This window comes from Pipistrellus hanaki (genome assembly GCF_964339955.1).
Source record: "Pipistrellus hanaki genome assembly, chromosome: 13".
Taxonomy (NCBI): Eukaryota; Metazoa; Chordata; class Mammalia; order Chiroptera; family Vespertilionidae; genus Pipistrellus; species Pipistrellus hanaki.
This window is the reverse complement of record NC_140515.1, coordinates 58,819,028-58,842,284: the sequence shown is the minus strand read 5'-3', so window position 1 is coordinate 58,842,284 and position 23,257 is coordinate 58,819,028. Positions and strand designations below refer to the sequence as shown.

At 68.0% G+C, this 23,257-nt stretch overlaps 2 protein-coding genes across 7 annotated transcripts in view; both read right to left on the bottom strand.

Moving 5' to 3' along the window:
* TRAIP (TRAF interacting protein) overlaps nucleotides 1-23,257 on the bottom strand; it is a 164,651-nt gene that overhangs the window by 13,254 nt on the left and 128,140 nt on the right. For 2 of the 5 annotated variants that reach the window (XM_084902419.1, XM_084902418.1), the window contains exon 2: nucleotides 1,456-1,560. In XM_084902419.1, the coding sequence (XP_084758545.1) occupies nucleotides 1,456-1,553 (98 nt within the window). In that variant the 5' untranslated portion in view covers nucleotides 1,554-1,560. Of the gene's footprint in view, nucleotides 1-1,455; nucleotides 1,629-23,257 lie in introns of those variants that run through there. The other 3 variants (XM_084902421.1, XM_084902420.1, XM_084902417.1) reach the window with 3 other exon arrangements.
* CAMKV (CaM kinase like vesicle associated) lies at nucleotides 3,243-11,090 on the bottom strand. 2 transcript variants are annotated; one of them, XM_084902415.1, is made up of 12 exons: nucleotides 10,961-11,090; nucleotides 7,109-7,217; nucleotides 6,888-7,019; nucleotides 6,699-6,773; nucleotides 6,374-6,512; nucleotides 6,152-6,272; nucleotides 5,945-6,020; nucleotides 5,722-5,858; nucleotides 5,500-5,578; nucleotides 5,287-5,374; nucleotides 4,914-5,019; nucleotides 3,243-4,829 (listed from the first exon to the last, which is right to left on the bottom strand). In XM_084902415.1, the coding sequence occupies exons 2-12, from the start codon at nucleotides 7,201-7,203 to the stop codon at nucleotides 4,513-4,515; spliced, it is 1,365 nt and encodes a 454-aa protein (XP_084758541.1). In that variant the 5' UTR covers nucleotides 7,204-7,217; nucleotides 10,961-11,090; the 3' UTR covers nucleotides 3,243-4,512. The 2 variants fall into 2 exon arrangements, with proteins under 2 accessions (XP_084758541.1, XP_084758540.1); XM_084902414.1 differs by having other exon boundaries at nucleotides 3,245-5,019; nucleotides 10,961-11,085.

Sequence of the window (23,257 nt, the reverse complement as noted above, 5' to 3'; positions counted from 1 at the left end):
ATAAAAGGCTGGGGACCATAAGTGTAACGACCGAATGCCCACTCATGCATCTCAGTGACCATGAGACATTGACCACCTCTCGTCCCTCCCCGCCCCCCCCCCCCCATGAGCAGTGGCTAGCGGCGGTGAGCAGGGTCGGAGAGCAGCAGTGAGCTAGCTACCTGCACATGATTTTGTGTGCTGGGCCTTTAGTTCAGTCATAAAAATGAAATCCTGATACATGCTATAATACGGATGAATCTTGAAAATATGATGCTTAGTGAGATAATCCAGACTCAGAAGAACAAATATTGTACAATTCTACTTCTATGAGGGCCTAGACTAGGGAACTCCAGGAGACGGGGGTAAAATGGAGCCTTCCAGGAGACATTGGGGAGGGGGGATGGAGTTATTGTTCAATGGGTAGTGGATTGTTGTTGTTGTTTTTTTGTCTGGAATGATGGGAAAGTTCTAGAAACAGGCAGTGGTGATGGTTACACAGAATTACTAAAGTACTTCATGCCGCTGACTCGTACACTTAAAAGTGGTTAAAACGAATGGATCTTTCAGCTCACTGAGTGAATGCCATGGGCAAAGCTCCCCTTCCAGGTTAGAAAAAGAATGAACAAAAGGCCCTGCAATTAGATGGCGGCAGACATGTCCAAGGGACACTGCCAGAATCTATCCCTTCAGGAATCTGGCGGCCGATCGTGCGTAGATAGGTAACGGCCGCTGGCGGGCGACAGAACAAGATTAAAACGGAGGCAAAAGGAGCCTTGGGAAGAGTAGAGACCATGGCTTCCACACGACCCCTCTCCAGAGGGTCTATGTTAAAGCTGGGTCATGTTCTTTCCCATATTGAATTTGTTAAATAAATTTTGCAACAGCACAAAAATGGTTAAATGGTATAAACTTTTATGTTATATACTTTTATTACAATAAAAAAGGTATGTAGTAATTAAAACAGGGGCGGGGGGAGCAAGAAGTGTTTCCGATGGTGAATTCTCTGTATATTTTACCCCAATAAATAAAGGAGCCGGGCCCTGCACCAGCCTGCCCACAGCCGCGGGCTCTCCCCACCGGCTGTCCTCCCTGACCGGTCCTGCATGGCGGGCAGCATCGCCCGCTCCCTCAGGCCGCACCACTTCGCCCTGGGATGTTAACTGGGTTTGGGGTTTTGCTGGCGTCGGGAATACACTGGGGGGTCTGACCAGAGAGCGGTCTCTGGACAAACATCCCAAACCGTCCAGCCAGAGGCCTACCGGGCTTCCATCGCCAAGAACCCGAAGGGCTCATCAGTTTGGGGAGAGCTCGTCTCGGCCCAGGTCGGGGACCTCCCGTGGGGCGCCGCGAGTGTCCCCCTCATCCCCCGTCCGGGCTGCGGGGACTGGCAGCCGCAGGCCCGACACCCCACACTCCCTCCCGTTAGGGACGAGGACGGCAGGAAGCGTCCAGCCCCCAACAGCTGCCACTCACCACTGCAGGTGGAAGGTGTGGCCGCAGTGGATGGCGGCCACGTCGCGCGAGTGGTCGAAGAAGTCGGAGCAGATGGTGCAGAGCGCACGGATGGGCATGGTCGCCCGACTCCAGGGGCCCGGTAGCCAGGGAAACGCCGGCCCCGCGTCTCAACTCCCTTCAAATTTGGCTCCACGGCGCTACTTCCGGGGAAGGGCCGGAAGTGGCTACGCGAAACGTGGAGGCGGAGCCTAAAGGCTGATCCCGGATTGGACGATCCCTCGGGGGGCGGGGTGTAAAGGGCCCGCGGACAAATAGAATCCTGGGGCGGAGCGCGGGCCGGAACCTGCCCGCGGGAGCGGGGCGGCGGCTCCGGGAGGGGCTGGTACCGCGGAGCGCAGCGCGGACCCGGAGCGGGACCGGGAGCAGCCACGCCGCCGCCGGGCTGCTTTCGGGGCCACTCAGCGCCGGTGCGCGGTGCGCCGGGCTCGGGCTCCTCGGCCCGGCCTGTCATGGCAGCCCCCTCCGGACAGCGGGAGAGGCGGGGCCGCGGCCGCAGGGCCGTGGGACGGGGTCCCCGTGGAGAGCGGGCCGCCGCGCTCGGGGCAGAGTTGGCCCGTGCGCGGGAAGTTACCACTGACCCAGAGGGTGCCCCGCCCTCCCAGGCCTCGGCTGTGGAGTCGTCCCAGGAAGATGGACACGGGTCCTAACCCCGCCTGACGGATGACCCACAAGGCTGCGGGCGGCAGGGCTGGTTCCCTGACCTCTGCTCTGAGCGCCGGGAGGATCCGTTGTGCCCCTGAACTGAATGCAGCGTAGGGATTTTGGAGGCCCGGTGTCCCATAGCCAGTGGCTCACAAACCCTGGTTTCTGATCCCCACATCACATCAATCTTAGGGTCTTCCCCAGGGGCAACGGCATCCCGGTGAGTTCCCCGGGCTCAGGGCATGGAACCAGTCTTCCTAGGAGTTACCACTCAGCTGCTTTTAGCAGCGTTACCCCCTCAACCCCCACCCTACCCCCACCACACACACACACACACACACACACACACACACACAGAGGAAACCTCCTGCCGAGCCTCCTGACGCCCCACTGGCTTGTTCCGCCCGAAGGGGACTCAGAACCTCTGGGCCCAAGTGCTGCTCCCAGGAAGAAGGGCCTACACGAAGGGCAGCTAGAACCTTCGTGTGCTGCCTGCCCTGGGACCTCCCCCAACAGGGAAGCCCACCTTAGCTACAGGCCAGGGCTCTGTCCATGGCGGCTGGTTTTGGTGGGTTCCAGTTCTATGCCTGAGTTAAACCAAGGGCTCCTCGTGTTTTGTTTTTTTTTCCCCTCACCTGAGGATATTTCCCCTTGATTTTTAGGGAGAGTGGAAAAGAGAGGGAAAACAGTGAGAAACATCAGTGTGGGAGAAACACATAGATGGGTGACCTCCTGCAGGACCCAGGCTGGGGAGGAGCTTGCAACCAAGATACATGCCCTTGACCGGAATCAAACCTGGGACCCTTCGGTCCGCAGGCCGATGCTCTATTCACTGAGCCACACCAGCTGGGGCACACCAGGGACTCCTCGTTTATATAGGACTTGTCATGACAGCAGCCCCAGGCCCAACACAGGACCGCCATCCGTGTGGGTTTCAGCCCAGAGGAACCCGTCGCCACCGTCAAGGGGCACCCGGTGAGGATGACTGTGCTCTTGGCCAAGCCAGCCCCGGGCCCTCAGCACAGGCTGCTGCTGGGCACCTGCTTCCAGCCTCCGCCCCCCACGCCTGCCGGCCCCCCCCCCCCCCCCCGGAAGACAGGAGGCAGCAGCGAGAGGTGCCAGAGGCTTTGGCAGGCTGACGTTTATTTGCCGGTTCAGCAGGCATAGTGAGCCCGCCGATCCGCACACACCAGAGCAGACCCACAGGCATGCAGGGGGGAGGGCAGGCCGGCCGCCGAGCGCCGAGCGGGCCGGGACCGGGCGGCTGCCTGCCCAGGCCGCGGTGGGGTCTGACAAAGGGCAGCTCCCAGGAGCCTCCGTCAGGAAATGGGAGCCTTCTTCCACCCCCTCATCCCGGCGGAGGGGCTGAGGCACCCGGGCCTCTCTCAGCCCCATCGGAGGGGGAGTGGGTCAGACACAATGGGGACTCCTCTCTTTTCCATTGTGGAAGTGGGAGAGAGAGAAAATCTGCTCGTCAAGGGCAGACCCTCCCAAATCAGAGTGTGGGACACACGTGCAGGTCCCCTGGGACGGAGAGGGCTGCCGCCTGGGAAGAGGCAGGGACACAGCCCTTCCGGCCTGGCTGTGGTGAGGCCCCGCCGGGCCGGCGCACTCGTGCTGGGCCTGCACTGTCCTCCCGCTCCTCGTCGCCACCTCCTCCTCGCTCCTTCCCCACGCAGGCTCCCAGCCGTGGCTCAGGCAGCCCGCTGCAGCCCAGGAGGCAGGGAGGGTCTCGGGAGGGGCTTCCCAGGGACAAAGACGGAAGCTTCTACCCTCCTCACTCCTGTTCACCTCTGAGGACCCCCACGGCTCCCGAGCAGTGCCCCCGCCACACGCCCAGCCCCGTCCTGGCGCACACTGCTCTGATCTCCGCACCCCCTCCTGGCCTGGGCCCGCTCCGCGAGGCGCCCGGACCACAGGCACGTGCCCGCGCGGGTAGAAGCCTAAGACCGCTGACAGGGCCTCGCTGGAGGACCAGCTCTCAGGGCAAGGCCACCCGAGTTTAGGGCCTGGGAGGGGACGGGCTGCAGGCCTGCCTGGGGGGTGGTGAGGCGGAAGGGAGAGGCGCAGGGACCTCCTGAGGATCCCCAGAGCAGCGTCCCACGGGAACAGAACGGGAAGCTAGCGAAAGACAAAAGCCACAGGAATCCATGCAGGGGCTGGGGCCGGTCCTGCCTCTGGCTTGCCCACCACTCACACGGGCACACGCGGGAGACGAGCCTGCTCCCCCGCGGCCCCCAGACACGCCCCACAGTGAGAGGCAGGGGCTGGAGAGGGTGCGAGGGCATCATGCCAGCGACTCTATGTACAGTGAGAAGCCCCTCATCCACGCTCCCGCCCTCCTGCCCGCCCCCGCCCCCGCGAGCCTGCCACTCAGCTGGCATCTTCCCTCCGGGACTCCGCGGCGCAGCCAGCGGCCTCGCCCCCTGTGCTGGCGGGCGGGGCCTGGCCCGCCGCGCCCCCGGAGGCTGTGCTGTCCGGCTGGGCCGAGGCCGGCTCGGGGGTGGCACTGCTCTGGCTGGTGGGCACAGTGCTCTCTTCCGTGGCTGGTGTGGCTCTCCCGTCCGTGGCTGGAGTGGCGCTCCTGTCGGTGGCTGGGGTGATGCTCCCGTCGGTGGCTGGGGTTATGCTCCCGTCGGTGGCTGGGGTGGTGCTCCCGTCGGTGGCTGGGGTGGCACTGCGGTCTGCAGGGACCGCACCATCACTCTTTGCAGCGTCACCTGCTGTGGCTGCACCGGCACTGCCCCCCAGGGCTGGGGCAGCCCCCCCTGCAGCCCCGGGCGCGGCAGTGTCTGTGGCTGAAGCCGACGGGGCGGCCGCGGTGCTGGACTGCTCCGGCGCCCGCAGCCGCTTCATGAGCGTGGTCACTCGGACAGCTTTCTGCGAGGAGGGGAGAGGGGCTCAGGGGGGCTCACGGCAGCCACGGCCCCTCCCTGGCGCAGGCCAAGCCCAGGCCACCCCCCAGGGTGCCCCTGGCCGCCTCCGATCTCCCCAAGGTGTCCCCGGCTGCTCCGATCACCCCAGGGCGAGGCACCCGGCCGCTCAGCTCCGCGTGGGGGGAGCAGAGCCTGTGAGGGAGACTGCAAGGAGCTGCAGGCTCCAGAAGGAGCACGTGGCCTCAGTCCGCGGGAGCGCCCCCGGCCTCACCTTCCACTTGGCCCTGGCAAAGTTCTTCTCGATCTGGGCACAGACTCCGTCCTTGATGTTCTTGTCGGAAGCGGCGTTGCCGGAAATCCTGGAAAGGGTGCAAAAGCGTCCCAAGGGCGGCTCCACTGCCCGGCCTCGGAAGCTCCAGCAGTCACCGGCGCCTCCTGCGGTCTGGCCGCCCCACCCCCACCCCGGCCTCCTGGCCCCGCTCACCACTCGTGGGAGATGGCCTCCTCGGCGGTGATGCGCTGGTCCTGCTCCACCTCCATCAGCCTGGTGACCAGGTCCTTGGCTGCGGACAGAGCCGGGGGGAGGCTAGGCAGGGCGCCCGGCTCTATCCAGAGGCAGGGGTGGACTGGGGCAGAGTCCAGAGCGGAGGCTGCGGACAGGCCCCACGCCCACCCTCCGTGCTGCCCGGGCGCGGGGCCGGCTCACCCGCCTGCGAGATGTCGTCCCAGTACGGGGAGTCGAACTCGTAGTCGCCCGCCAGGATCTTGCGGAAGAGGTTCTTGTCATGGTTCTCATAGTCGTCCCCCTCCACCTCCTCGTAGAAAGGCGGGTTCCCCGAAAGCCTGCCGGGCGGAGGCCGGGTCACCCCGGAGGCCATGGCACAGGCCCCGCCGCCTGGCTGTGAGCCCCCGTCCGCCCGCCCACTCACAGGATGTACATGATGACGCCGATGGCCCAGCAGTCCACCGGGCGTCCGTACCGCTGCCGGCCTACCACCTCCGGGGCTGCAAACAGTTCCAGCCGGCGGGTCAGCATCAGGCCCGCCAGGCCCGGCGCCGTTCACACCCCGCCTGGGCCCTCCCGCCCGGAGTCCCTCCGGCAGGCGGTCCCCCCGCCGCCTGCCCGCCCTGCTTGCCCAGGTACTCCGGCGTCCCGCAGGGCTCCTTGATGAGGCCGTTCTCCAGCTTGGCCAGGTGGAAGTCGCTGATGACGATCTTGGAGTTCTTCAGCCTGTTGTAGTACACCAGGTTCTCCAGCTGCCGCGCGGGGTGGCAGAGACGGACGTGAGGAGAGGGCCTCGGGGGCCGGCTGGGCCCCCGCCAGCCGCCCGGGCCCCGCGGGCCAGGCCCCGCCTCACCTTGAGGTTCCTGTGCACGATCTTGAGCGAGTGCAGGTAGGCCACGGCCTCCAGGACCTGCCGCACCACGTTACTCGTGTCTCGCTCCGAGTAGTAGCCCTGGTCCAGGATCCAGTCAAACACCTCCCTCCCCGTGGCCCTGAGGGACACCAGCCCCTGAGCCCGGTGCGCGCAGGACCGGGCGTGGGGCGGGAGCGCTCGGGCAGGCTGCCTGCGCCGGGCGGCTGGCTGGACAGGGCACCGAACCGAGACCGGGACCCGGGGGTCCGAGGAGGGGGCGTTCCCCGGAGGGCGGGGGGTCCCGGGGCCCCGGGCCCACACTCACAGCTCCAGGAAGATGAAGTACTCCTTGCGGGTCACAAACACATCCACCAGCTGCAGGATGTTGGGGTGTTTCACCCTGCGGAGAGGGGAGCACCCATCGTCAGGGCCGAGTGAGCCTGGAGAGGGGCTCTGGGGGCCGCAGCAGATCCCCCCCCTGCCGCCCCCCCCCCCCCCCCCGGGCCTCACTCACATCTTGAGGATGCCGATCTCGTTCTTGGCCGCCTTGCGCACCTTGCGGCCGTCCCGCTTCTGGAACTTCTTGCAGGTGTGCAGCTTGCCCGTGCTCTTGTCCTTGGCCCGGAAGATCTCGCAGAACTCCTCCCTGCGGCAGCGGGCACCCCCTCAGCCGGCCTCGGCGCAGGCTGCCCCCCACCCCCTTCCCCGGCCCCGGCCCCCCAGGACGGCACTCACGTTTTGATGACCTGTCCCAAATCATATCTGTCCGTCACCTCCGACGGCTGGTTATAGTTCTTCTTGTCGCCCAGAGTCACACACCCAAACGGCATGGCCAGGCTCTGAGCTGTGGGCAGGACGGGCGGGGTGGGGTCTGGCTCAGCCGTGCCGCTCACTCCCCACAACACCGAGGCTGCCTCTGGGAGGCCCCAGCCGGCCTCCTAGCCTGCTTGTCTGCCAGGCCTCCAGCCACTCAGCGTGGCTACCCGAACGCCCATCGCCCCGCTCATGGAAGTGTCTTAAACGGACATATCAGGGAGTCACTGTGTAACATACACCCTGGAAAGATGGAGCGAATGATTTCTTTAGCCCTGGCAGGTGTGGCTCAGTGGGTAGAGCATCAGCCCACGGACTAAAGGGTCCCAAGTTCGCTTCTGGTCAAGGGCATGTACCTTGGTTGCAGGGCCCAGGCCCTGGTCAGTGCGTGCAGGAGGCAACCCATCGATGTGTCCCTCTCACATCGATGTTTCTCTGTCTCTCCCTCGCCCTTCCACTCTCTCTCAAAATTAATGGAAAAATATTCTTGGCTGAGGATTAACAATAACAAAATGGATTTTTACATTTCAGCTATTTTACAGATGACAAGGCTGTCACTGCCCACTCATCAGATAGTCATCTCTGAACGTCTGAAGATGCCGAGCGTTGGCACAGATGAGGAGAACACGGGCGCTGCTGGCAGAGGGCGAGTCTGCCTTTGGGGACCAGCTGCTAAAACGCTAGACGTCAGATATATCCTATGAGCCTGCAACTGCCCTGCTGAGATACCCAAACACACAGGATGCCACACACGGGTGCTCACAGCTGCATTATTGATATTTGTCAAAAACTAGAGACAACCACGACTATATAATCTATAATCGATATTATCAATTACCGAATCCATATAGCGTTCAAAACGGGCAGAATTACCTTGTGCTGTTTAAGGATGTAAACACACTGGCAAAAGGACAAAGAAAAGCCAGGAAATAAACACCCTGAGTCCTTCTGAAAAAGAAAGGGGTTTGACTGAGTCTGGACACCTGGGGATTCTGTCGGGCCTATTTATGAACTAAGTGATGGTTTCACAGCTCTGTAATAATTTCTAAAAATGTATATACAAGTTTGACACATTCCTAAATTTCTGTTATATTTCAAATTAAAACTGTTAAGGTAAATCTTTTAAAGGTTTTTGTTTTTTCTTAACATCACTTCTGTTTTTTTTTTTTTTTTTTAATATGTTTTTGTTGATTTTTGTAGAGAGAGAAAGGGAGGAAGAGAAACATCTGTGTGAGAGAGAAACTGACCGGTCGCCTCCCACACACATCCGCGGGAATCCCATCTGTGAGGGGGGAGTGCCCAGACTGGGAACCGAACCGGCGACCTTTCAATGCACAGGATGACACGCAACCAACCGAGCCACACTAGCCGGGGCTGCAGTTTTGAAAGTGCACACATCAGTTTATGCACTGTTCCGGAAGGACCACCAAGAAAGCAGAAGTTCTCTTTGGGGCCGAGCATCGGTGTCCGAGGAGCAGGCCTGTACTTTCTGTTTGTGGTCTTTGTTGGGGCTTTTACTCTGATTGCTTTCATTCGTGTGGTCACTGCTGCATTCAGGTGCTGTGCTTGGGGGAGTCCCCGGAGGGAGAACCCCCATCCGGGCAGAGAAGCCAGGAGAGGCTGTGAGGGAGAAGCAGCTTGGGGCCGGGCCGGAGCGGGAAGGGTTTGCCAGGAGCCGGGCAGGGGGAAAGGCCCCGAAAAGGGAACCGAGCCGAGCCTGCCGGTGGTGGCTGCCGGTGCTCGCCGCGGGCCCACAGAGACCTCACAGGAGAGGCCCTGGCAGGGCCGGGGTTCTAGGCACAAGGGGGACTTCATGCAGCTGACCGCGGTGGGCTCCAGGCATTCCAGCACCTGCGCCCGGCACTGCGGTGCCAGGGGGACTGGCTCATCGCCCGAAGGAAAGGCGGGGCCAGTCTGCCTCCAAACGCCTGGCCGGCCCGGGCCGCAGCGGCTCCGCCCGAGGCTGCGCCACCTGCTCAGCTCTGCTCCCCCGGCCGCACAGCGTCCTCACTCAGCCCACGGGCCGGGCCCGGCCGCACCGTCACTCAGCGCGGGCAGTGCAGGGAGGAAGCCATGGCACAGGAAGGAGCCGGCACCCAGGCTGTTTGCCTCTTCCAGGCAGGCCCACCGCTCCCGGTCCCAGCCCTGCATTCGCCCTCCAGCCTGCCCTCGGACAGGAGCATGCCAGCAGCCCCTGCCTGGCTGTGGGCTCCGGGCCCGCGACGGCTCTCCCAGCGGGAGTCAGGCCGCGTAGCCGTCTCAGGAGGCGCAGAGGGAGCGGACTGTGAGGGCTCCCAACGGCGTCTCTGCCGCCACGTGGCCGGAACCCCCTCCCACAGCTGACGGGAGGCCCAGCCGCCCACCCTGCCGGCGCCATCTCTGTGCCCTAACCATGGCGGGGGGGGGGGGGGGGGCCGGTGTGCGGTGACCGCCTTCCCGGGCTGGGCCCAGGTGTGTGCTGCGGCCCACAGGGAGCACAGCTCTGTGGCTCTGCCTACAGGGACGGCTCCCTCTGACGTGCCCTCCCCCCTCCCATCAGTCTCCCATTGTCACGCCAGAGTTATTTATAACCACCAACAACCAGCCACTACCAAACATCACCAACAGGTGACCGACCGCCAGCTCGGCAGAGGCCCTCCGGGCAGCCAGTGCGGGCACTGCCTTCCTGCCCTCCGCGCCCAGCAGCCTCCGGGCAGCCAGTGCGGGCACTGCCTTCCTGCCCTCCGCGCCCAGCAGCCTCCGGGCAGCCAGTGCGGGCACTGCCTTCCTGCCCTCCGCGCCCAGCAGCCTCCACGGCCCCAGGCGCCGACCCGGGCGGCATCTCCTTTACTGCGATCCGGCCAGGTGCTGGAGCAGCAGCCTGTCTAAAAGCATCCCTGCTCCAGACCCAAAACGGCCCTTCCCCGAATGCCGTCCTCACCCCCAACTCCCCCCCCCCCCCACGGCTCCCGCTCTGACGCAGGCGTGGGAGGCCTCGCATGTGCCTGTCCCTGGTCTCTGCGGCTTCTGGCCACGCACCTGCCTTGTGCCCACAGGGCCAGGGCTGCACAGAACCCGCTGCGCCCACAGTCCCGGCAGCCGGAGGGGCCGCATCTCCAGGTCCTGGAGCCTCGAGGGCAGGGCAGGGCCGTCCACCTGCCCCCCCCCCCCCCCCCCCCCCCGCCAGGTGCTGCTTCTCGCCAGCTGACTGCTCCCTGGCTTCCACCCCCACCCCGGGCCCGGGCGGGAGAGAAGAAAGGGGCCCGGGAATGAATGCCTCGGTCCCCTCCACCCCCTCCGCTCTGCCATCTGCCACCCACTGCTGCCACCTGGGAGGCTGCTGGCGCTCCGAGCCCCTAGCACTTGCCTGTGACAGGGGGGAGAGGGCCGGCCCCTTCCAGAGCCGGGAGGTCTGACTGACCCCGAGGCCCAGACTCAGCTCAGTAGCGGGGTCTCTCCCCGCAGTGACCCTGAGCCTGGCTCTGCCCAGGTCCCCCGGGAGGCGCAGGAGCCCCGAGCGCCAGTTTGCCCCTCTCCCTCTCCCTGCAGAGAAATGGGAGGGTGTGCGCAGGCTGCCCCGGCCCTCCAGCCGCTCCCGGGAGCCGGAGGCCAGGCTGTCAGCTGACCCCCCTCGGGGAATGGAGCCTGAGGCCCCGAAGGCACTGACGGTCCCGGGTGGAGATGGTGTAAGGCGAGGCCGGCCCACGGGAAGCGTCAGTGGGACCAAGGCCAGCTCAGGGGCCCCAACGTCCCACCGGGACTCCTGGCCCTCCTTTCCCCAGGGTCAGGCCCCACCTTGCTCGGCCACAAACAGGCGTTTGCCGCCCGGGCTCCGCTGGCAGCAGGGCTCCACAGCTCCCCGCGCCGGAGGCTGGGGGGGCCGGGCCGGGCCAGGGAGGCCTCCGACAGCTGCAGGCAACACCTCCCGATTTAGTGGCATCTGTGAGCCCTGCAGGCGCCTCCCTCGCCGGCTCTCCTCTGCCATGGACTGGCCTGGGCCCGAGCCCTGCCCGGCCCGCCGAGCCTCCGGGGCAGGTCCAGGGGATGCAGGGACCCCGAGCTCAGGGTCTGGCCTCGGAGGCAGAGCTGGGCTTCCCGGCCACCGTCCAGCTGCTGTGGGGGGACCCGGGAGGCCCAGGCTGGGCCTCAGCCCTGGCGGACCCACTGTCCGTTCACAGTCCCTGCGGCCACTCCCTCCCGTCCAGCCAGGTGTTGCAGAGAGAGGTGTCCCCTCTAGAAAGGTCAGTCCTCACCACGCAGGCAGAGCCAGAGGGTCCCCGTCTTTCAACCCCCGAAAGCAGCCCTGTGGGTGGAGGAGGGGATGCAGGGGAAGCCTCAGAGAGCAAGGGGTTGCTATGGTGATGGAAGTTTTAAAACAAGGGGAGGGGGAGGGGAGAGATGGCGGCCAGACCCCTTGGCGAATTCGCTGGGGCTTGGGGCAGGTTCCGCCCCAGGGGTTCGGGCCCCGGCCCCCAGCGGGTGGGGAGGAGGGGGCACTGACAGGAGCGAGTGGGGCAGGGACTCGGGGAGACAAAGGCACGGCCTGGGAAGGAAGGGGGCAGAGAGGGCCCGAGGGAAAGGACGCAGCCCCAGGGCACAGAGGGGAAGCGGGCCGGGGTCCTGAGGGCCTGTGGGCGCCAGAGAGCCCTCAGGAATGCCAGGTGCCCTGCACACCTGGCTGGGACCGCCGGGCGCCTGTCCCGCAGTCACCAGTGTGACGTGGGAGGCCAGCCTCACCCGGCGGAGGCCTGCTGTGGCCGAGCCCTCGTCACGGCGGCTCGGGCTCCGGCTCCGCTCAGGAGGGCAGCCCCACGCGTGGAAGGGCGGGTGTGGGGGATGGAAACGGATCTCGGACCTCAGAGACTTGGCTGCTTCCTTCAGGGCCCCTCCTCTCAGTGCCCCGCTAGGCCCCTCCCCCTGCTGCTGGCCTCTCCTGGCCTGGGGGCCCGGCCCCTGGGGCTCAGCCTAACCCCCGCCACCACGGCCCCCTCCCGCCAGGGCATCCTGCAGCTCAGCCCCTAAGCAGCCTAGAAACAGGACAGCTGCCCGCCCCGTGCCTGTTTCCCTGGACGGAGACCGGACACTGTGGCCTCCTCCAGGGCAGGGCTGCTGGGCTGCTAGTGAGTGGTGGCCAGGGCACGGGCTGGGGCGGCAGAGGAAAGGAGAGCCTGACCCCACCCCCAGAGCAGGGCACTGAGAGAAGTGGAGGCAGCAGTGCCCTGCCCGAGGGACCCCGGCCCCGCAGGTGTGAAAGCCGACGGGATCCCCTGGGGAAGACGGTGGGGGAGGCACCCCCTCGGGGGGCTCAAAGCCCGGGCGGGAGGAGAGTGGCCAGAGGGGCTGAGCTTCCAGAGGGACGGAGGGCCTGCTCCCCAAGAGAGAACCTGGGGAGCAGGCTCTGCCCCGGAGGGGATGGACAAAGAGCCTGCAGAGCGGTGGGGCTGGGGGAGGCCCTGGGTCCCCGCCAAAAGCCACAGGCTGGGAGGGCGGACCCTCACCCGCTCCCTGTCCCGCCCCCCCAGCCCGGGCCCTGCTCCCCACCCGGGCGCCCCCCGACCTCCTTCCCAGAGCCGCTCTGGCTCGCCCCCGCTGGCACAGCGACGCACATGCGGGCGGCACACGTGTGCCCGAGCCCGCACCTCCCAGCGGAAGCTCGTCCCCCGCCCGCCGCCCGAGCTGGGGTCCGGCCGGGCTGAGCCTGGGAGCCAGGTCCCGGCTGAGGGGCTGGTGGTCCCCGCGGCTGGGAGCCCCCTCCCCACTCCCCCGCCCCGCCCAGCCCCCTCCAGGTCGTCGTCCATTAAAAATAAATAGATTCCCCCCAAACCCCTCTCCCTTGTCACAGGAACGGGGGCTGCCTGCAGGGAGGGAGGGAGGAGGCAGGCGGGCTGAGGGTCCGGAGGGACGGCTCGGCCTGGGCCCTCCCCATGGGGCACCCGGTGCCTGCGGCTCCCGCTCGCACAATGGGAGCCGGCGAGCGGGGAGAGGGTGCTCACAGGGTGGGGGCAGTAGAGGAGGTTCGCCTGCACTCGGTCCCGGGCTCCCCTGGGGCCCCGGCTGTCAGGGGTGACGGAACTTAGCCCAGCCCCGCGCCCCGGATCGGCGGCGCCCCGCGCTCTGCCCGGCCGGCCCCAGCCCTCGGGGTCCCACACCCGGCGCCCCCACCTCAAGCCAGAGACCCGGAGACCCGGTCCTCCAAGACCGCCCGGCGCTCGGGGCGCCCCCACCCCGCGCCCGGCCCGCCCGCACCTGCAGCGCCGGGAGATCGCGGGGAGCAGCGGCCGGTCGGGGCGGCGGGGCTCCGGGGCGGCGGGCGGGGTCCGCTCTGACGCGGGGCAGACGCGGCACCAGCTGCAGCCGCTCCGGCTCAAGGACCGTCAGCATCTCCCGCCGCCGCTCCTGCGCCGGGTTCGCATCCCGGGCCGGGGGCGGGCTGGGGGCGGGCTCTCCGCCGGCTCCGCCCCGACCTGGAGGAGCCCCAGGCTGCAGCCCGCTCCCAGGGGCGCCCCAGGCCCCCGCGGACGCCCAGAGCCCCTCAGGCCCTGGAGCCGGCTGGGCGGCAGGGATCCGAGGGGCCTGGCTCCGTCCCCCGCTGGGAGTGAGGGACCCAAAGAACAAAGCCCACGTGGACGCCCCAATGGACAGCGCCAGGCGAGCCGCCCCCAAACCTGCCCCCCTCGGGAGTGTAAATACGGGGTCGCGGGCGCAGGTGGCCAGGGAGGGTCCGGGACCCCCAGGCAGACTGGCCTTCCACCGGCGTCCACTCCTGCAGGCCGGAGCCTCTGCCACCCCCAATCTGGGCCGGGGGTCTAGGGTGGCCCCGTCTGCCCTCTCCTCTATGGCCCTGAATTTCCCAAACCAGAGTCACTGCCGGTGCTGTGGACTCGGCTTCCTTCCCGGTTATGGCACCCCCAAGGTGAGGGGACACACCAGCCGCCGGGCTGGGCTCTGGGCACACGGACCCCCCTCCGCCCAGAGGGCACTGGAGGCCAAGCCCAGGCCGGAGCCTGGCTGCCGGCTGCCTGCGGGCTGGCCTGCCCGGGAGGCTGGGCGCTGCCCGCAGGAGCGCTGAGGGGGCCGTGCCGCTGCGGTCCCTCCTCAGGGAGGCACGTGGCCGGTGCAGCCTGTCCCCCTCCCAGCCCCGAGGCCTCTACCCCCACCCCGTCTGGGAGGGCCAGCTCCAGCCTCTGCCATGGGTCTCCTCTGGGCTGTGGGAGTGACTCCCCGGAGGAAGGTGGGGCTGGGCGGAGGCTGCCAGGGAAGTGCCCTGGCACCTGCCTCCGGAGGCGAGACCGTGGGGACCCTGCCCGCCCTGCCCGGCTTTGGTCCCCTCTCCAGGGCAGCTTGAGGCCGCCTGTGGGCAGGAGCCTGTGGCCAGCTGGTGTCCGCAGCGCCCAGCCGTGTCCCCTCCCGGGCGGCTCAGCTGTCTGAGAATGAACGAGAGCCCCCGAGCGGTCCTCCCTGCTGTCTGCCCAGTCCTCCCTGCTGTCTGCTCAGTCCTCCCTGCTGTCTGCCCCCCGTCCTCCCTGCTGTCTGCCCAGTCCTCCCTGCTGTCTGCCCTGTCCTCCCTGCTGTCTGCTCAGTCCTCCCTGCTGTCTGCCCTGTCCTCCCTGCTGTCTGCTCAGTCCTCCCTGCTGTCTGCCCCCCATCCTCCCTGCTGTCTGCCCACCATCCTCTCTGCTGTCTGCCCAGTCCTCCCTGCTGTCTGCCCCCAGTCCTCCCTGCTGTCTGCCCACCATCCTCTCTGCTGTCTGCCCAGTCCTCCCTGCTGTCTGCCCCCAGTCCTCCCTGCTGTCTGCTCAGTCCTCCCTGCTGTCTGCCCCCAGTCCTCCCTGCTGTCTGCCCAGTCCTCCCTGCTGTCTGCCCAGTCCTCCCTGCTGTCTGCCCCCCGTCCTCCCTGCTGTCTGCCCCATCCTCCCTGCTGTCTGCCCCCCTCCTCCCTGCTGTCTGCCCCCCGTCCTCCCTGCTGTCTGCCCCCCTCCTCCCTGCTGTCTGCTCAGTCCTCCCTGCTGTCTGCCCAGTCCTCCCTGCTGTCTGCCCCATCCTCCCTGCTGTCTGCCCCCCGTCCTCCCTGCTGTCTGCCCCCCGTCCTCCCTGCTGTCTGCCCCCCTCCTCCCTGCTGTCTGCCCAGTCCTCCCTGCTGTCTGCCCAGTCCTCCCTGCTGTCTGCCCCCCGTCCCCGAAACAGTGGTGCTCTGAGCTGCATGGAGGGCAGAGCAATGGGTGGCTGACCTCACGCAGGTCACAATGTCACCACGTTTCCCGAGTCTCCCCAAGGGCATGCGTAGCTAGGCCTGGAGAGCCTGGGCTGGGCAGAAGCTGGGACGGGGCGAGAGGAGGGGAGAGGTGGCTGCTGGGGCCCAGCTGGCTGCTCGCAGGGCTCCACCCTCTGGGTCCTGTGCACACTCCACGTGCCTGTGGGTGAGAGCACGTGGCAGGGTGTGTGCACACGTGTGTGTGAGTGAGTGTGTGTGTGTGTGTGCATGTGCACGCACTCACACAGCTCTTCTGTTGAAGGAGAAGGCAGCAGCACGCTGTGTGCCATGGTGCCCGGGGCACGTGTGTCTGCATTCTGTGTGCACCCAGGCGTGCTCGCTCGCGTGTGCGCATGGTTGCGGCCGCTAGTCCCTGGAGCCACGGGTCCCTGGGGACTCTGGTCCCTTCCTGTGTGACACAGGCCTCCGGATTGTGGAGACTGGACCGGGGTGTGGGGCCAGCTAACAGGAAGGACCGGGACGTGGCTGGTGGTGGGCAGGGGCTGTGATAACCCTATGCCATTGGCTGTTTCTAGTCTCTACTCTTAGGGCAGCCCCTCCCTCTCAGGTTCACATGTGTGTGTGTGTGTGCGTGTGCATGTGTGTGTGGCGGGAGATGAGCCCGGCTTTGTCTTCTGGGCAGCGGGAACCCGAAGGCAGCACCAGGGCTGGGGCTGGGCACCGCTCTCCCTGAGCCTCAGCCTCAGCTCTGGCAGAGGCACAGGCGAGGAGGGCTCCTGTCGCGGCTTCGATCTCAGGCTGCCCTCTGGGGAGGCGGCAGCCACACCAGCCCCCTCCATCCCTTCAGCTCTCCCCACACCGGCTGGGGGACAGCGCCCTTTCCACCCGCTTTCTGAGCCAGACCAGGTCAGGAGCCCTGGCCAGAGGGACGGCGGGAGGCCCAGCGCAGGGCAGAGCTTGGGACAAGAGCAGGGGCAGTTGGCATTGGCATTGCCCAGTAGCCCCTAGGAGGACCCACGTGCTGTAGATGATGAGGGGGCTTAAAGGGCAGCAGGGAGCCCGAAGTTGACTATGCTGGCTCCCCCCCCCAGCTCAGGTGTACCCCCCGGAGCCAGCCTTACCCGCCCTCTCACCCGCCCTTCCTGCCCCGGACACCGAGGCAGCACTCCCTCCCCCTGCCAACCAGCACCGAGCCCCAGAAGCTCCAAGAAGGAGACAACGCCCGAACAGCCAGGCAGCTCCCCGAGAAGCCAGCCGCCCTAGCAGGCGCCGTCCCCGGGGGCCAGCAGCGCCCGGTCCCCGGCCACCTGGGGCGCTGGGGCTGCCGTCCATGCTGCCGGCCTCAGCCCCCCGAAGGGAGCCCGGGATGGGGGAGGGCAAACAGTCTTTTCCTCCGGAGCAAGGGGAGGGGGCTGCCCCCTCCGTGACTCACTCCAGGCTGTGTGGGTTATTACATTATGTTTGAAATTGCCATGGCAACCAGCTGGCAATCAAGGGTAATTGCACTTGTCGCCAGGGCAACGGGGCAAAACCCATAGCAGCCACTCTCTGTGTTTGCCCTTGGGGTGCAATAAAGGTCAGAGCCGAGCCAATGCCCAGGGGCCCCGGGCTCCGGGAGGGAGAGGCTGCCGGGACCTGGGGGGCTGGGGTGACTCAGGTGCGCCAAGGGCCCCGTCCCCGAACCCCGCCCCCCGGGACCCCATTATTCCCACACTCCCGGGCCGGAAGCACGCCACGCACTCGGAGGACGGCAGGGAACTTTATGTCTCAGAGCTGGTGCTTGTAGATGGCCCAGGGGCCCTCCTCCTCGTACTCCCGGCGGCTGAGCCACAGGCTCTGGAAGGAGTCCCGGGAGGCCATGATGGAGCCGCCGAGCCAGGCGGCCACGGCGCGGTGCGGCGAGCCCAGCACCGTGGCGCAGGGGCCCAGCTCCCGCCGCAGGCGCTCCGGGAAGCCGCACAGCAGCGTGCTGCCCCCGTCCAGCACCACGTTGGCCAGCAGCTGCTCCTGCTGCCGCGCCTCCAGCCGGGAGACGCTGAGGAGGGCCAGCTGCGGGAGGCCCGGCTGGCCGAGGCCCAGCAGGTGCGGCCGGAAGAGGGCCTCGGGGCAGCGGAAGCGCTCGGAGCCCAGGCTGACCACCTGCTGGTCCGGGAGCACGAAGTCCACGGGGGCCTGCGCGCGGGCCAGCTCTGCCTGCGCGTCCAGAGCCACGTAGCAGCAGGTCTCTTTGAGGTGGCTGACCAGCCCGGCCCGGGGCAGCGCGCGGCCGCCGGCCAGCAGCAGCTCCGCCAGGTACTCCGTGAGGTCCGCCCCGGCCACGTCCAGCCGGTAGGCGTGGCGCGGGGCCGGGTCCCCGGCGAGGATGGGCGCCACGTAGGAGGTGCCGTGGCCGCTGCCCAGCACCAGCCCGGTGGTGCGGCCGTGGGCGTAGAGCGCCAGCAGCGCCTGCTGCGCGGCCTGCATGGCGGGCACGTGGAAGCACTCGAAGAGGATCTCGGCCACCTTCTCGCGGTTGGTGCGCGGCGAGACGGGCGAGTCGGCCACCAGCACGGCCAGCTCCTCGGGCCGCACGCCCAGCTTGCAGTAGAACAGGTGCTGCCACAGCGCCTCCAGCGCGTCCCAGTCGGACACCACGCCCCGGCTCAGCACCGGGCAGGCGCCGCCGCCCGCGCCCAGCATGGCGTGCCGGGGCTGGCCCGGGCCGGGCGGCCGCAGCAGCTGCACACGCGAGGGCACCACGCTGAGGACGTGGTCCTCCCCGGCCAGCCCGCACTTGGTGAAGCCGGAGCCCGTGTCGATCACCACGGCCGCCAAGCTCAGGGCGCGGCCGCGGGGCCCGGGGCACGGCCCCGGCGGAGCGTCATAGGCCCCGCTGAGCAGGCCGAGGCTCCTGACCGCCGGCGAGTCGGTAAGGTCCTCCGCCGTCAGCTTGAGCCGGGGGCCCGGGGGCGCCGCGCCCCCCACGGCCACGGGCAAGACCTTGTAGCTGGTGCCGGGCGTGGTGAACGTGACCAGGGAGAGCGGCTCCCCGGGGGCCCTGAGAGCACCGAAGGGCTGCCAGGGGGACGGCCAGGGGGCGCTGGGGCCGGGAGGGACGCCGAGGCCCACCGTGTCTCTGCTCACATACACGCAGGTCTCCTGGGCCGGGGGCGCCCGGAGCACCCCCACGTGGACCGGCAGACCCACGGCCTCCCCTTCCTGCCACGGCGCGGGGGCCTGGCCGGCCTCCCTGGCGGACGGGGGGCCTCTGGAGAGGAGGGGCTCCTTGGGGACGGCGGGCTCTTGGCGAAAGGAAGGCTGGCCGGTGAGAGAACGCTGCCGGGCGAGCGGGGTCCCCGGGAGAGGGGGCTGCCCGGGAGAGGGGGGCTGGCCCGCTGCGGGGTGCTGTCCGGAGAGGGGGCGCTGCTCACCGCGCGGGGGCCAGCCGCGGAGCGGGCCCTGCCCGCTGTCTTCAGCCCACGGGTCGATCAGGTGAGCGGTGCTGTGGCTGCCTGTCTCCGCCTGGAACACGGCCCTGGCTGCCTCCTGGGCTGGGGCGGGGGCCGGGGGGCCGGGCTCTGAGGCCAGCTCCGGGCCGGTCACCCACAGCCTCTGGGGCTGGCCCGCCGAGGCGTCCTGCATCCCGGGTGCATCCAGGATCCAGGTGGTGTGAGTGGAGTCGCTTTTTCCAGCCGCAGGTCTGGGCCAGCCGGGATCCTGGCTCGGCGTCCTGTCTCCCACCTGGAGGGGCACCCTCACTGGAATGGGCCCAGGGAGCAGGCCCACCCCGATGGGTGTCCCGGGACCAGGGCCGTTCCGTGGCTCCAGGCTGAGCTTGGCTTCCTTGGGACCCAGGGCCACCTGTTGGTAGTCGCCAGAGGAGATGCTGGAGGGCACGGGGCTGGATGGCGCCGGCAAGACGGGCCAGAGGCCGGCATGACGGCTGTTACGGGAGGCAGCGGGCACGGCCAGCGGCCGGGCGGCCGGCGTATCGTCGGGGGCATACACGGACGGGTGGTGGGGCACAAGGCCCACCAGGACTGCCCGGGTGCCCAGCAGGTCCTGGCACAGCAGTCCCAGTCTGGTGTTGCCCGTGTCCAGGTCAAACACCAGCACGTGGCCCTCCGCAGGGTCCTGGAACTGGCAGGCGGGGGCGCCGACGGCAGGCCTCAGCGTGGCTTCCCGGGGCGGCGGGGCCGGGCAGGTGGAGAGCGAAGCCCCGGGGCAGGGGGCGCTGCGGGCGCGGAGGGGCGGCCCCTGTGGCGGAGCGCTGGCCTCCTGGCGGCTGCTCTGGGGCGGGGGGCCGTCTAGATCGAAGGTGTAAAACAGCGGCCGCTCTGCCGGGGTCTCTGGCTGCTTGGGTAACGCGGGCCTCACGGCGGCTTCGAGCTCCGGGGCGCAGTCTGAGGACTCGGTGGGAGGGTGTCCCGGGGCGGGGAGCCGCTGGGAGCCAAAGGTGACTTCGTCCTGGCAGAAGGTGACCGCTTTGGAAGACTCCAGGAGGCCCGACCACGGGTGGCCACTCTCCCCGTGCTGGGCCCGGGGCAAGGCCTGGGCGATGCTCCCCAGCAGGTGGTCGAGGCAGCAGGTGTGCCGCGGGGCGGCGGCCGGCGGGAGGGTGGCATGCGGAGCTGGAGAGTGGGCCTGAGGTGGAGGTGGGGTCGCCTGAGCCGGACACCAGCACTGGCCCTGCCCTTGACCTTGGGCTGCAGCCGGAAGAGCTCCTGGGGCTGCAGCTGAGCCAGTCTCCCCTGAAAGGAAATGGGGGACCTGCTGGCTCTGCTGGGGGCCGCGGGCGCCTCTGCCCCGGCCGACCAGGACTCTAGCCAGAGCCTTGCCCGCCCTCTCACCCGGCACCTGAAGCCAGGAGCGGCGGCGGCCGGGCTGGGCCGGGCCCTCGGCGCTGTCCCTGGGCGCGCACCGGGGCGGGGGCCGGGCCTCCTCCTCCAGGACGAGATGCGCTTGGGCTTCCACGCCGGGGCCGGGGCCGGGGCCGGGGCCGGTGGAGGGCGCTCTCCGGGCGCCTTGGGAGGCCCGCTGGGAGCCCCACTGTGCGCTACCCTCAGCGGGGCCCCCGGGGGGCTGGCGGGCGGGCTCGGGCTCAGTGACGGCCTCGGGGGACGAGGCCAGCCCCTGCCTGAAGCACATGGTCCCGGAGCTTCTCCACGGCCCCTGGGGCTCGCTGAGGCCACCCCCCAGCTGCTGGCTGCTGGCTGAGGGGTGGCCCTGGGGGTCCGATGGATCAGGGCCCCCCACCTGCGTGGTGACTTCCATAGTCCTGCTCCATGCCTTAGGTGCCCTGCCCCCGCTGTGCTGCCATGACGACCCCACACATCACAGCCCACAGTGACTGGGTGGGGGTGACAGAGTGTGGGAAACAGGGGCCCCACCCTTCTTGGGAGACAGAAAGGCCCAGGTCACCCGAGAAGCCTGCCGGGCCTTGGCCGGCTCCTCTCCCCCAGCCAGGGGGCCTCTCTGCTCAGGCTGTACCCAGGGGCAGGGTGCCCGGGGCAGGCGGTGCCCGGGGGGAGGAGGGGGCAGGCGGTGCCCGGGGGGAGGAGGGGCAGGCGGTGCCCGGGGGCAGGGTGCCCGGGGCAGGCGGTGCCCGGGGGGGAGGAGGGGGCAGGCGGTGCCCGGGGGCAGGGTGCCCGGGGCAGGCGGTGCCCGGGGGGAGGAGGGGCAGGCGGTGCCCGGGGGGAGGAGGGGCAGGCGGTGCCCGGGGGCAGGGTGCCCGGGGCAGGCGGTGCCCGGGGGGGAGGAGGGGCAGGCGGTGCCCGGGGGACAGGGGAAGCTCCGGGGAGAGGCCGGGCGGGAGACGCTGAGGAGCCCCGCTCCCTGTCTACCTTTCAGGCAAGACGGTCCTCTCCCCTCCTTTCCCAGTGGCCCCGGGCTGCAGGTCCAGGTGTGACCTGAGGCCCCTTGCCCGCTCGGTCCTGAGGCAGGAGAGGGTGAGGGCCCCGGCCCAGGCCCCAGCCAGGCTCCCCAGCCCCTCGGCGCCCGCTCCGGGGACGGCCGCTCCTTGGCAATGGCGCTGCTCCAGACGGCTCCCCGCTGCCCGCGCCTCAGAGCCCCCTCCCCAGAGCCACATCCTTGAACCTGGGACTGGAATCCCACGAGGGGAGGTGGGGACCGTGGGGCTGTGGGGCGGGGCCTCGGCTCGGAATTCTCGGGTCCCAGTGTTCTAGCTCTTGTCACGTGTGCCAGCTTCCCCGCGGTGGCCGGAGGGGGTGGGGCCCTGGGCGCAGGGCTGGGTCACAGTGGGCACAGGGCCCGCCAAGCCACAAGGACAAGTGGGGGCTCAGCAAGGACAAGGTGATTACAGGCCCCCCACTGTACAGGCCCCCCACTGTGCGGCCTGCACCTCCCTGCCCGAGTGCACCCTGCCGTGCACACGGCGGGTGCACTCGGGCAGGGAGGTGCAGGCCGCACAGTGGGCACAGCTGCCTGCACAGGGCGGACGGCGGGCACCGGGGAAACGCAGCTATTAGGCAGGGGAGCCCCTCTCCATTCCTCAGATGGGCACACAGAGGGGCTGGCAGGGCGGGCCTGCCCCCACGGAGACCGGGCATGGGCGGCCCTCGGGGCTGCTCGGCCCAGCCTGCGCCCAGAGGTTCTGTGCCCCCAGCCAGGAGCTAGGGCCCTCCTCCCGTCCTCTGGGGCGGGTCCCCTCGGGCCTCAGTCTTTCCGCCCAGGAAACAGGTTTGCGGAGAAGGCGGCGCAGGCCGGCCCCTGACGCCTGTGCTTTCACAGAAGCTAGAAATAGAGCTGGCGGCTGGCCGCGGTGCGAAGCGGTGTGACCGGGACCGAGGGCACAAGGCTGCCTGCACCTCCCTGACAGCCCCGGGCAGAGGCTGACCCACCCCTGCCCTCGATGCTGCCTTCGTTAGCGGGGTCAAGCCTGGCCGGTGTGGCTCTGTCGGTTGGGTGTTGTCCCGTGCACCTAAAGGCTGCCGGTTCAATTCCCGATCCAGTTTCGGGCTCGATCCCCAGTAGGGGGGTGTGCAGGAGGCAGCCAATCAGTGATTCTCTCTCATTGATGTTTCTCTTTCCCTCCCTCCCCCTTCCTCTCTGAAACGTATGTGCATACACATGAATGAATGGGGACCTCTGGACACCGCTCTCACCACACACGATGGCCCAGGACAGGAGCGGACCCCAAGGATCTGTGGCATGCACGTGGGCGCACACACACACACATATACACACACTCACACACACACTTGCTGAACACGGTTGACCATTCATGTCTGACCCCAAGGAAACTACTTTGGGGGCTTGGTTTTCCCCCACAGCAGAGATGCTGGGGCTGCTGCACCCAGGAGCCCCCTGACCGCCTGTCACTGAGCCCGCCCCTGCCCTCCCTCAGGACGGGGTCTCTGTGAATGGGGCCGGGTTTCCTGGGGAGGAGCTGGGCCCGGAGGGTGTAGCCCGGAGCCGGAATCCACGGCCAGGCCCGGCTCTGGGCCCCATCCAGGAACGATGGTGCTGCCCGGGTGCCCTGCCCATGGCCCCGGGCACGGCCCTGGGGAGAGATGGCAGCACCCCCCTCAGCGGTGTCCCCAGCAGCCTGCCTCTCCGCTCAGCTCAGCGGGTGGCCCGCTGGGAGGGGACACTTCCTGTTGGCGCCTTGAAGCCAGTGCCCTCCCGAGAACCTGGCAGCCTGAGTGGGGCCAGCTACACCCGAGAGGCCAGGCGCGTCCTTTGTTCTGGAATTCCTGTCCATCACCTGAGCGGGGGTAGGGGCAGCTGGAGGCTCGGGCAGGTCCCTCTGCCAGCCCCCCAACCCATCAAGCCAGAGCAGCGCCCTGCCCCGCCCCCACGTGTTTTAAATAGTCTCGCACCAGGAAGAAGGGCATCCAATGCTATTTCTGATCCTGGAAAGTGAGGAGGGCCAACGTGTT